Source organism: Monodelphis domestica, chromosome 1 (genome assembly GCF_027887165.1).
Source record: "Monodelphis domestica isolate mMonDom1 chromosome 1, mMonDom1.pri, whole genome shotgun sequence".
Taxonomy (NCBI): Eukaryota; Metazoa; Chordata; class Mammalia; order Didelphimorphia; family Didelphidae; genus Monodelphis; species Monodelphis domestica.
In genome coordinates, this window is record NC_077227.1 from 143594197 (window position 1) to 143607980 (window position 13784).

Genomic DNA, 13784 nt, shown 5'->3' on the forward strand with positions numbered 1-13784 from the left:
CTCATTGGAGGGAGATGAGAGATAAATGTTAATTAAAAAAGAAAATGAAAAATGTATTAAAAATCTAGCTACCCTTTCTTTAGCATTATCAAGGTTAACTTCACAAACAAAAATCCTATCTGTTCATGAGAATCGTTTTAAGTTCTATTATGATTAATGTCATTAGTTAAGTTGGATACTGTAAGGTGAAAGTTCAGATTTAAGCAGTTTTTTTAACATCTTAAAAAGATTAGTCCTCTAATAAGATTAAAGTCTACTGAAAATAAAATTCCATTTACAGGTCAGATTCCTTATAATTAACTCGATAGATACTGAATACATATATGTAAGTTATGGTGATAAGTACTATGGAAGACAAGGTCTCTGTCTTAATGGAACTTAGTTTAGCAGAGGAGATGTAAATAACACAACTAAATTTAATTCAGCATATATTTATTAAAAACCAATGTGTACAAAGCATTGTTCTAGGCACTGGGTATATAAAGGAAAAATGAAACAAGGACTCATATCAATATGCTTATATTTTACTGTACATTTATCCAACATAGAATGTAAAAGTGCAACCAGGGATAATTTAGAAGAAAATTATTTCCATCTTGGAGAGATGAAGGAATACTGTATGGAGCTGGCATATCAGCTTGGGTATGAATTAGGCTGGCAAAGCTTTGGGGAATGAGAAGAGGAGAGAACTATAAGTAAAGGCCAAAAAGGTAGACAATGATGGTGATATTTAGGGGAATGGAAACTAGTAATTTCTCACCAAAACATGGGGTAAGGGGCAGCTAAGTGTCTCAGTAGATAGAGCTAGTCCTGGAAAAAGGAGGTCCTGGGTTCAAATTTGACCTCAGGTACTTTCTATGTGCCCCATGGCAAGGTATTTATCCATCACTGCCTAGCTCTTAATGCTCTTCTGCCTTAGAAGCAATATGTAGTATTAATTCCAAGATGGAAGGTGAGGACTTTTCTTTTTTAAGCAAAAGCACAGGTGCCTGATGGAGAATAGTAGGGCGAAGACCAGAAAGACAGAATTGAATTAAATTTTGTAGCACCTGAATGTGAGACCAAGGAATCTGACCTTTATTCAGGAAGCAGTTGGTATTGGCTTTTTTGGTATGGAGACTGTATATGACATTATCAGAACCCGCTTTAAAGAAAATTAATCCAAGAACAAAGTAGAGGATAGATCAGAAGATAAAAGACACTGATCATATAGTTACGAGTTAAGAGATTTATTAGTACATGCCAGATCCTCTAGGTTCAAGACATAGGGAATTGTTAAAGATTTAAAATTAAGGTTAAAAATGTTTTTTAAAAAAATCAATAATGCAAGTACCTGTAAAAGGAGAGGGAATAATATAAAGGATAGCATAGGTCAATTTTATTTCTTCCTTTGAAAGGTAGAAGAACTGAAAAAAGAACTTTTGAGTCAGGAAGAGTAGAAGTTGGAAGCACTCATATCAAATACTGTTGTCTAAGTAAAATAAAAAACGAAGTTATCTACAGTGAGCAAAAAGGTAATAAATAGACAAGAATGGAATAAGTTCTTAACAAATGCTTTGAGGAAAGTAAATTGACAGTAAGTCAACTAAAGATGAATATAATGATTTTTAAGGCAAATGGAGGATCTGAGATTAGACAATATTAATTTGTACTACAATAAATCATCACTCTTGTAATTTTCTCTGGCAATGCTCAGTAGCCTAAAGAAGGAGAACAAAGGGACCAAAAAATGACATAAGGGCAATATTAGCTGAAAAAGTCCATTAGTAACAGCACCTGAAATAACCCTGATGTTCAGTCTGAGTAGGGGAGTGGTGAAACAATAACAAAGGGAATAAAAGTGCCTAGACTTCTAAAAAATTTTTAAAAAGCAGATTAATTAGGAAAGGCTACATGGAAACGTAGTCTTTATAACAGGTTCACAGTCTTATTTATCATTTCAGTGTGTTTTAACAATTTCAATAATGCCGAAGGATTGTATGGAAAGAGATGTCTCCTCTGCAAACGGGAAATTGCCTCTTCTAGCTCTTTCAAGCATTTAAGTGTTTTAGAAGATATTACAGTTTGGGAAGCAGTATTATTTAGGGTAGCTTCACAACCTAAAGATGACAAAGTAGAAGACTTTTTTGGATCTAGTAATCTGGCATTAAAATCTAAGATATTCTGGTTCTTTTCTTCAGTCATATTAACAGTTTCCCTTATCTTCATATTGGCTTGATGGTTCAAAGGAGTCTGTTTAATGCTTGATAAACATTCTTCTTCCACTGACTCCTCTTCAGACTCCTCTGAGCTGTCATAATCAACCAGGCGTTGAAAGGCTCCCAGTGAAGATGTGTTATCAGTGCATATCAGTAAGTTAGGTTGCTTAGACTTCATTGTCTGGTTGTCTCTTTGTTCAATATTTGTTCCAGAAGAAGTAGGATCAGAAGTCAAGGGCAAAAGAGCATAATTTGTACCACAAAAATGAGGCTGGTGAGGAGCTTCATTGCTGTGTCTTTTTTCAATATATGAAGTGAAAGTACTAGAAATATGCATATCATCTCTTAATTCTGCTACATCAAAGAACTTACAAACTTTTAAAAAATGGTTCCTTTCTACTTGGAGCAGTTTTAAATACCTAACAAAGTATTCAAGAAAGCAGGTTTCTGATGAAATTAAAAAGTCAAGGAGAACTGTTGCATCAAAATCAATATTTTTTAAGAGAAATAAGAAAATACAGTGAGGATTAAGGCCATTTTCATGTGTCTGATGGTCCCAAGTTTCTTTTTCTTGGGTCGTGCCCTTAGCAGCTTCATTCCATGCTCTGTAAATAAATGTATTTATATAATCCAGATTAAATATAAGCTCAACTACCAATTATTTTCAAAGCAAATAGACTTCAAAAAAACATCCTTTTCCAAATTACTTAATAATCTGATCCCAAATGACAACCAGAATGAAAAAAGCAAAATACTTAAAACATTCAGTGTGATTTCACGACATATTGAACATTTAAAGTTCACAGAAAAGCTATTTCATATGAAAACTTCAAATTTATTCATAAATACAATTTAGAAATATCTGCTTCATTGTGGGGGAATAAGAAACCAATTTTAATGTAACTAAGTTTCAAACTGGATTCACATTTGACCTTTTTTAAGCCTCATTCAAATTGCAGAGGAATTTATGTTCCTGATTTAAAATCCTTTGGAAATCTAGCTCTAAACATTTAGTCTCAAAATAGACATTGCCAGCAATGTCATAAGTACTGGGAGCAAAAAACTCCACATAAGATCATTAATAAGAAATCTTTCTCACTAGCCAAGAAAAGAAAATAGAGAAAATAGGTTTGGTTTTAAACACAGCAGAAGCAGAAGCAGTGTAAAAAATGGTCATCTGTAACTTAATAATCAACTACAGATATTCACTTTAGGAAGACTGTCTCAAACTCATTTGCAAAATAAACGTAACATTCAAAAGGGATGGTTTAATTATTTCCATGTATATATTCATATATAAAAGTATAAAGATGAAAATCACTTTAGAAGTAATATTTCTTATTAATGAAAAAACCATAGAATTTTAGAACTAAAAGAAATTTTAGCAAGTGTTTAGTATAATTTCTCCACTTTACAAATAAATGAACACAAAAAAAAATAAATTATTTTCCTTGGGGAATACAGCTACTAAGGAGAAGATCCAGATCTAAACCTGGGGTTTTGACTTCAGTTGGTGTTCCTTTTGCTATGCCACTTATAAAACTGTGTCAGGGAAGTTTTCATTGTGAGGACTTAAATGAATCCTGTCAGTCAGTAGGCATAAAATTGAGTTCCATCAGAAAGTAGGAATAAACACTTATTAGGAAAAGTTTTAGTTTGTTCAGTAAAAAAAAAAATCAATACAAGCTTTTAAAAGCAACTATTATTCTCATTTTCCTGGTATTTACTGGTACAATAATAACTTTTAAATATTTTATAGGGTTAACTAATAAACAATATACAAACCTAGTCAGCTTTTGGTAAATGCCTAATGATGCTTTTGCAGCCTCTAGCATGTCATCATCTTGTTCTATGAAGATTTTAGACAGCCATTCACAGTGATGATTCAGTTTTAAGGAAGACGGAAGATGGTGTTTCAAGACGGCCAGCAACTCAGACATGAATTTCTGTAATTCAACTTGACAAAAAAACCCCACAAAAATAAAATTATCAAACTACAAATAATGAAAAGTTTTCTTTCTAAATAAAAATTCTTACAAAAACACATCTTGTCAATAAAAGACCTACTAAAAGATATTTCCTCATGGTATCTCAAGAAGGCAAAACTAAATTTTTAAATGGTTAGTATAATGCAAAGTTATTCATTTAATACTTTTCACAAACAGTTAACCATAGAAATTAGGGAAATATAATTTTTGAAGTAAGTTTTTGTTAAATTTAAATTGATGAGTGGAATATGTATAAAATATAAATATGATAAGTTTTATAGTGGAAATGTGAATTATTAAAAATTCAAAAATGACAACTACTAACCAACTGCTATAAATATGCTATAAATAGCGGAAGTCTTAATTATATGGAAAAATAAGTGCATGCTTTAAAACTCTTACCTTTAAATAAGCATACTGCCAAAACTGCTAAAATCACTAAAACTTATAAAATTACCATGAGTAATTTTTTTTACTCCAATGGCAAACTCTAAAATTACACAGGAATGCCACCTAGTGTTATGCCTTATAACTGCACATGAAATAGAAATATTTCTAGAATTAAAGATTAAGAAACAGCCAGGATAAACTTGTAAGACTTGTAATTTGTTGTAAAAGGTGTCCTGGTGTGAAACTTTACCATCGAATCAATATTCTCTTCATGCAAGGCTTAGATCTGATGGTTTCTCTTTAGTAAAACCAAGGAATTTTTTTCATAGTACCTAAACTAAAATGTCAAACTTTAAATGATCTTCATTTGATAAGTTATCCCTTCCTAACTAGTTAATTCAACAAAAATATCTGTAAATGAAATAAGGATTCTCCATATTAATTTTCCCAAAAGACCCTGAATAACTAGAGATTTAATGCAATCATTTCTTTATTAAATATCTCACTGATATGTTTCATTTCTAAGTTTTATCAACATGTATACTGGCAAGTGTCACTCTTTTATATGGGGTTATTGTATAAAAATACAATGCTTGCATAAAAACTAATTTTGTTGGTCCTTTCTTAGATAAATTAGCTGCACATTTTTTTTTCTGAAATAAATTTAATCAATAAAAATGGTAGGTATAGAATGTACTCATTTAAAATTAAGTGGAAGCGACTAATTACAAAAACTACTTTATATGTTTATTAGTTCATACATACTTAGAAAAACTTCATTAATATTCATTTACTAAGTTTGGAGAAAATTTCATAATAGTTCAAATTAGGAAGAAGTACAAGTTTCAAGCTCTAGAAATAGCTTAGAAATCATTTATCACTCTTCATTGAGAGTAAGAGGGAAAATGTTAAATTACCTTTTATTTCAATTGCTGATGTACAATTATGCGCCTTGATTTCTAAAGATTTCAGTAAAACCAAACTTGATGCTCTGAGCATAATGAGATCAGGGACAAGAAGACTTTTATTTCCAGGTTGAACTTCACTGCCTCCAAAATGGCTGGGTTTTCTACTTATAGTTAATTGCTTCAACCATCCCAAATTCACAGCTTGCAAAAAAGCATTGCCCAAAGCTAACATGTCCATATCTAAATAAGGATCTTGTATAACTGAAGTGGAAAATGAAGTTTTTAGGGCATCCTCACCCACTTTATGTAGTAGACATCTTTTAATAAGTATGATAAACTTCTTTTTGACTAAAGAGTGAATAGGCCAGGTAATAATATCCAAAGCACAAGATATGTTCAAATAAAAAATCCTCTGGCAAGTAAAATGTAACTTCAGGTAAATTCGGGAGGCTATTAGAATTTCAAGAAATTCCAAAAAACAAATCAAGAAATTTGTAATTCGGGGATTTAGTAAAGAATCTTGACAGTTTTCAAAATACTGAGAAAAAACTGAATAGTAAAAGACTTCAAAAGGAGAATCAAAAGATGTCAAAAACTGCTTCAATATTTCTGAAAAAAAAAATGGGACTGTTATTAAAGCACAACTAAACAAACATTAAGAATTTTAAACAAAACTTTAAGGCTGATTCTATGTCATAACTATAATCATAAGAAAAATAAAATGTCTAATGCCCCAATGAAAATATTTATTAAATGCCTACTATGTGCTAAGGAATAGAGATAAAAAGAAAAAAGTTTATGAGGAACTTAAGACTTATATGTAAAGACATTTAATAGAAAAATAAACTACAAACTAAAATAAGATAAAGTTTAAAATACTCTTAAAGTTAGAATTTAGAAAAGGAGAAAAGGGGAAAACTTGAAATTTAAGGTTATATGGTATAGTAGAAAAAAGACTGGCCTGGTAGTGAAAGGACTTGGGTTTTAGATTCAAATCCTGCCTCTAACAATTATTACCTACGTGACCTGGGCAAGTAATTCAACCTCGGTTTCCTCCATTATAAAATTAGATAGCTCTATTAGATGGTTCAAGAGGTCTCTTTCCAGCTCAAATTTATAGTATATTATTTAAGGGTCATAGGGTTAAATAATAATGGAAAGCTTCAATTTCTACTTCAAAAATACAAACTTATAAAGTTAAGCTATTACTCTAGATCTTTGAAAAGCATTATAAGGAAAGTCTTTCTTATTTTAGTAAAAGATGGGCAGTTGTGAAATAGAATTCATTATATACTATAAGCATAAACTACTCCTGGGGTAATGGTGCTTATTTATGTCAAAGAACTGGCACCTGTTTTTTGTAAACATGTAGCTTTCAATATTTCTTTTATCACGGCTGTAAGAGTCCAGAGACAATATGAAATTGCATTACTTTCAGGATAGTCAGAAAGAGTTTTTAAACAAAAAGCCGTCCATGTTTTATTTATTATAGCCTATAGGAGAAAAGAGAAAAAAAGAATGTTTTAAATTCTACCACAAATCGGTTATTCTTTATGATATAAAGCAATGCTGCCCAAACATTTTAAAATTTAACATTTTTTATTAACAAAAATCTATTTTCTCTCCCTTTTATCACTGTCCTTTAAAAATTATATTTTAAAATGCAAAGTCAAGGAAAACAGATTCTCATATTGGACATGACCAAAAATGTTTCCCTCTATAACCATTTCATAATAAAATATATTGTGGCACTTCCAGAATTGTATTTGGCTACTGTTTGAAGTTAACTTTTAAAATGTCATTGTTATTGTATAAATTGTTGTCCTGATTCTACTTACTTCAAACCATCTCTAACAAGTCTCCTAGGTTTCTCTGAAACCATCTTTTTATCACTTCTTGCAGCACAATATTAGTCAACTCTATTATATTAACTTATTATCATCTCTCCATTTGAGAGGCACTTCCTTTATTTTTTTTTTATTTTGCCACTAAACAAAGAGTTGCTATGAATATTTTTGTATATGAGATCTTTTTTCTTTTTCTTTTGATTCCTTTGAGATACAGGCTGAGTACTGGTATAAGCTGGTTAATATATAGTTTTCTGATACTTTGAAACTAATTCCAATTAAATCAATTCACCATTTCACCAAGTATTTGGCTATTCTACTGGAGTTGCTTCTATTTGTCATTTCCCTTTTGTCATCTTTTCCAATAAAATGAGTGTAAGGTAAAACTCCAGAGTAATTTGCATTTTTCCATCTGGCTAATGATAGACTTGATTTCTTCTTCAGAAAACTGCCTGTTTATATTACCTATCAGTGGAAAATAACTTTTATCCTTTTAAATTTGAATGAGTCTCTTCTATATCTTGGAAATTAGACACTTAGAGAACTTTGCTATAAAGGCTTTTTTTCCTTGCTAAACATTTCCTATCTAAGTTCTCCTCCAAAGATTCCCCTCTCCTTTCCCCCACTTATCAGTTACCATTCTAATTTAGTTGCATTGGTTTTAAGTGAAAAAAAAAAAAAACAAAAAAAACCTGCTACTTTTACATAATCAAAATTCCCTTATAAAGAATTTCGTAATGATGATATACTCACCCACAATTTCATATGAAACAAATAAGATAAAAAATAGGCTGTCTGGCATTTTATATATTCTAATATTATTCAAGCTAGTAAGTGGTATTAGTTGATACTTGTTTGTGAAGAAATCAAAATAGGAAATAGGAAATAAAGCTGAAATTGTATACAGTATATATGTATATGTATGTATATAGATAGAAGTGGCAAGGGTAATAAAGGCTAATCTTAGAAATGCACACTAATTTTTATATTTATCCTAAATTTGATAATAATGATCTATTCAAAAGTTTCATGATTCTAATTCTTTACTCATGTTTATATTATTAGAATGTTATTTAGCACAATACAGTACTAATCAAGAAGCGTAAAAACAAAATTTTAAATGAAAAAAATTCATAAATCTCAAAATAATCACTTAAATTTTCAGAAAATTTATTTTGGGTTTTTTTTTGGTATCATTTTTCTATACTTACTTTTTCTCTTAGTTGTAAATATAATATTGAGGCAAGACACTTTGCAGCCATATGAGACAATAACTTATCAGAACCATGGAATGTGCTGATCTGTATAAAAGCAGAAATTCATCAGTATTCTTAAAATCTGAATTTTAAAAGCTCAACTTTGACATTAATATTTTTAGATTAAAAAACTTACTAATTTGGATTCCAGTTCATAAGGCTTTAAAAGAATTTCAATTATATCACTGTACTTCTCTTTTATACTGAATTCCATTTTTGTGGATAATATTTTGGTTATCATCATCTTGATTACTGTTAGTTGAAGTAGCATTATATCTCTGGGGTTATTAACTTGAAAATTCATTTTTAAATTTATTGATGCTGTTGGAGTGGGAAAGGTATCCACATTAACAGAATTAGCCTGGTCACCATGATGAACACTTGGCCACTTTAGGAAATTTGATGTGGATAAATCTTGGGCTGAAAATGATAGATTGAGATGAAATGCATATTCCTGGCTATCATTTTCAAGTGTAGCTTCAAGAAGTACCTCCTTATATAACTGTTCTAAAACTTGATAGGAAGCTTCCATTTTTTTTCCCCCAAGATGTTATTTGTTTGATCTTAATTCTCTTGAATTGTAGTCTCTTCAACCTAAACACAAGAAAAATATTTCTTCAAAGATACCTAAAATACAAATATATAACAGTATTATAAATTTCATTTTCAATATTACAAATAACAGTTAATTCTCTTTTTAATCACTTATGTTACTTCTAAAACTGATGATATGCAATAAAAATGACATAAAAATTTTAATAGCAGCACAGCATAAGATACAAACCCTGGAATCTTTGATAATTTTTTGAGTGAAATAATTTAATTAAAGTTTATAATTAACATCTTTAAATAGAAAACAATGGTTGAAATAAACTTGACTATGCAAATATGTATTATCTACTTTAGGTTAGGCACTAGGAAAAAAAGGGGGTTAGCTAAAATACAATTCCCACACTAAATGAACTCATATAGTAAGAAGATGATAAGCAAAACAAATTATCTAAATGTATGAATAAGGTTGAAGTCGAACATTACATCATGTCCAAGTGGATAAATGTCACTTCTAAGAAAGATCACGAAAAGCAGGTACAGTCTGGTCATTTGGTACATTCCCTTAACTAGAGAGCTTCAAGAAGCTAGATGACCATTTGTAGAGTAGAGTGAGAATTTCAAGTATGAGTCATAGCTGGTGATGTCCAACTGTCAAATTGTGATTTTGTTTTTCAAATTTTAAGGCAGAATTTCAATTGGCCTTAAAAAAGATGAGCAAGAATGTAAATGTTTTAGAGCAGAGGTCTCAGGAATGTAGCCTCCAACATTCCTGGCATGTTATATGAATCAAAATAAAATGTGATTGGGAAATATTTAACAAAATAAATAAAATATGTTAAAACAAAGATAATCCTACATTTTAAGAATAAGCCAATATGTGTCCCACAGGAATGCTTATGTATGAATTAATGGCCCTCATTTCTATTTAAAACTCCACTGCTCTAAAGGATGTAACCTATCAGGTCCGCATGAAAAAGTAGAAGGCAGTCCTCAGCAAAGGGAACAATAAGAGAAAAGTAGAGGGTATGTTTAGCTGCAGCATGGAGTATGTGCAGGCAAGCTAGAAAGAGATTAGCATTTATATAGTATCTATTATGTACTTGCAACTGTGCTAAGAGTTTTTAAAAATATAATACTTCATTTGATTCTGATTTTTTTTTATGCACTGACATCAGGGTCTATAAGTTTATTTGCTCAACGTATGATAGTCACATGACTCACATTCATGATATTCCATCACTGAGGAAAACTGCTAAGAATGTGTGTGAAATAATCCCTTACAGAAACACAGAATTAAAAAATAATCTCTGATTAGACCTTAAAAATAGTTCATTGCATAACATGACAAAAAGCACAAAGGTTCATTCCAAGAACATATTCATTGTTTTCCTACACTGTGATAGTTATAATTTCACTGTGACAACAAACACCAGACATTAAGATTAATCTAATCCTGGGGTTTCTTTTTCTTTGTTTTCCTTTTTAGAAACAAAATAAGATAAAATTGCATGTCACTATAGCAACATCTATAACAGATCAATTATCTGTTATATATCAATATATCAATATCAATAAATCAACTTATACTATTTGGTAGTGCAAACTTTACCCCTAAAAGAAAAAAAAATGAATTTAAAAACTTAAAAAAATTTTTGAAGACAATTTTTTTTGTCGTAGGAATAAATAACATCTACAGTATAAGTTAATAAATTTCAAGCTATGTATAGAAATACAACACTAGCATGCACAATATGGTAACAAGAGTAATGGAGCAGTCATCATTTCACTCGAGAAACAGTATCATAGGCAATCATGCATTTCTTTCAAAAAAAAGAAAAAAAAAGAAAAGGCCATTGAAGCTGCTTAAAAATCAAATCCCCGCCCCCATTCCTCTCAGCCTCTGTGTGATCTTGGCCTGAATGGTTTTCTAAAAGTGGCCAGAGCCAAAGCTGAAGTTAAAAAAAAAAATTAGGTTTTGTAATTCCAGTAAACCACACACTGGGAGGTAGCTACTATTATATCCATTTTACAAATACAAACAGGTTGAATGACTTTCCCCAGAGGCACACATCTATTAAGTATCTAAAGCCAAATTTGAACTCAGGGCACCATGACTCTAGGTCTCTCGGCATCACCTAGCTGCCTCAGTAACATAAGGCTAGAAAGATAGGGAAGTGGTCAGATTGTGGAAAACTTTTTTTTTATGTCACAGGGGAAGATTTTAAATAGAGTAATAAGGCCCAAAAGATGGATTTCAGTGGCAGAGTGGAAGCTACAGTCCATGTTGGCAGGAATCAGGTCTTCTAGTAAAGTGGTGGCAATGAAAAAAAGGGGGTAAATGTGAAAGATACTGCCAGAGTTGCTTCTACAGGACATGAAATAGTGCCTTCATCATGGTAGATGCTCAATAAATATTTGGGTTGAAATAACTAATTGGATATGAAAAAAAGAGGAGAGGGAAGGGTCAAAGATAACAGTAAAGTCTGAACATTTTGGGTGCCTGGGTAAATAGAAGTGTCACTTATAGGAAAAGTAAAATGGGAAGGAGAAATTTGTTTTTGGACTTACAGAATTTGAGGTACCACTGGAACTTTTAGGCAAATACATCCTGTAAAGAGAGATGTGCATTTTGGATTTGGGGAAAAAAAATCAGGGATAGATGGAAATGCGGTAGTTTGATATATATAGGTGACAGTTAAAGTACTAGGAATGAATGAAATTGCTGAAATTGTAAAAAAAAGAGAATACAACAAGTAACAAAATCTATTTTATCTATTCAAGAAGAGACAACAAAGGAGACAAAAGTTGTATTTTGAGAAAAGAACCAAGAGAATGATGAAAAGTTAAGGAAAAGAAAGCAAAAGAATCTTTAATTACTCTCTTCCAGAAATATACAGTCCATTTTTAAAAAGAAAAACTCCATTTTTTTTGTTTCAAATCCTTTTTCCAAAGACTATGTACAAAATGTTAAAGACTGATTATGAACCAAGCACAAACTAAGACTGATTACAAAAATATGGCATAAACATATAAGAAACTCAAGATATTAATGGTTAGAATGGGCTTATAAGAAAAATGTTAGACGAAAAACAACATTTTTCTTAAAGCTAGGTATAGAATGGGACTAGATTTAAAACTGGAAGGTTCCTTAAATTTCATTTAGTCCAAACCGTCATTTTACAATGAGAAAACTAAGACCCACAGAAGATAAATTACTTACTTAAACTCATACAGGTAGTAGAAGTGCAGATAATGGAATTCAGGTTCTTCAGAGATATGAGATCAAACTGTATTCAGATACTCCAAATCTGGGACTTGCTTCATGAAAATGACAAAGAGAAACTTCACATTATAAAGGATAAAGCAAATAGCATTAACTAAAGCCTAAGAAAACATTCAGCCATTTTAAATTATGTGACCTAGATACATTATATTTTGGAGTTCCAAAAGAATTTCTAAATGATTTCCCAGTCAATCAAGTTCTCACCTATGGAGAACTTCATTCTTCCTTCTCTTTCACCTCCATCCCCATATAACTGTTTGACTGAATGTATATTATCAAGTCCTGATTCTTCTTTAACAACATCTTATATCTGCTCCTTTTTATCTTTTCCCCTGACCACCATTTGAGTTTCATGTCTTCATCACTTCTCACTTATAATAGCTTTCAAATCATTATCTCTGACCCTAGTCTCTTCCTTCTCCAAAATATCCTATATGCATTTGCAAATAATCTTCCTAAGGCAAAGAGCCAATTGTGTCACTTCCACCCTTGTTATTAAAAAAACCCTTTAACTCCTTAAAAATGGAATGCACTGAATACAAACCACTTGGCATTGTGTTTAAGTAAAAATCCTCCAAAATCTGACTCCAATCTCCCTTTCCGATCTTACTTTTTATTATTCTCGACCTACTCTGTGTTCCAGATACATAAGATTGAGCTACTCAGCATTTCATGAGTTCACTCTTGTAAAAACTCCATTTCCATTTCCCCTTCTTGCAGGTGGGAATAGACTATGAGATTTAAGAGACTGAGAACTAGAAGAACACTGGATGTTCAATAACTTGCCTGGAGTCACAAAGCAAGAAGTGTTAGAGATAAAAGTTCATTTCAGATACTTGCACTCAGAAATCTTTCCTAATTCATTCAGCTGTGGTTTTCTCCCTTCCTCATGTCCCAGCTTTGATTACTAACTACTGGAAGTGTAGTGTGCTACATACAGCAAGAGCTTAATGGCTGCTGACTTGAGTTCTAGATGTGAAACTGTTAGTAATTTTTGAGAAATGGCAGCCAAGTGCTCATTGCCCATGTGCAGATCCAGGTTGCAATTCTGGGGCATGTTCTCAGGGTGAGGAAGATCACAGGCTCACACCAGCAGTTGCAACCACAGGGGAGCAAGGGACCTTGGTCACAGTTCCAAAGAGTAAAAGAGTGCTTAGGGGTTACTCACAGAACAGAGCACAAGCCAGAAGAGTATTAAATACATCTCACCTTTCATCATACCACCCTGGAAGAACTGAAAGCAGAATAGATTCCCAGAACTAGTTCTGAAGACACAAAGAACCTGAAGCTTGTAACAGTGTTATCTTCACCACTGTTATAGAGCCCAACTTTAACAGTTTTTAAACTAAAAGAAAAGAAAAG

At 31.6% G+C, this 13784-nt stretch overlaps 1 protein-coding gene across 26 annotated transcripts in view; it reads right to left on the minus strand.

The window, feature by feature from the left end:
• Positions 1-415: 415 nt before the first annotated feature.
• Positions 416-13784, minus strand: part of LINS1 (lines homolog 1) — a 30087-nt gene continuing 16718 nt past the window's right edge. For 15 of the 26 annotated variants that reach the window (XM_056807409.1, XM_056807359.1, XM_056807407.1 and 12 more), the window contains 8 exons: positions 13632-13767; positions 12360-12457; positions 8724-9214; positions 8543-8632; positions 6836-6977; positions 5494-6093; positions 3984-4155; positions 416-2803 (listed from right to left, as the gene is read on the minus strand). In XM_056807409.1, coding sequence (XP_056663387.1) covers positions 1909-2803; positions 3984-4155; positions 5494-6093; positions 6836-6977; positions 8543-8632; positions 8724-9119 — 2295 coding nt within the window. In that variant the 5' untranslated portion in view covers positions 9120-9214; positions 12360-12457; positions 13632-13767 and the 3' untranslated portion in view covers positions 416-1908. The remainder of the gene's footprint in view (positions 2804-3983; positions 4156-5493; positions 6094-6835; positions 6978-8542; positions 8633-8723; positions 9215-12359; positions 12458-13631; positions 13768-13784) is intronic. The other 11 variants (XM_007479464.3, XM_007479466.3, XM_056807351.1 and 8 more) reach the window with 3 other exon arrangements.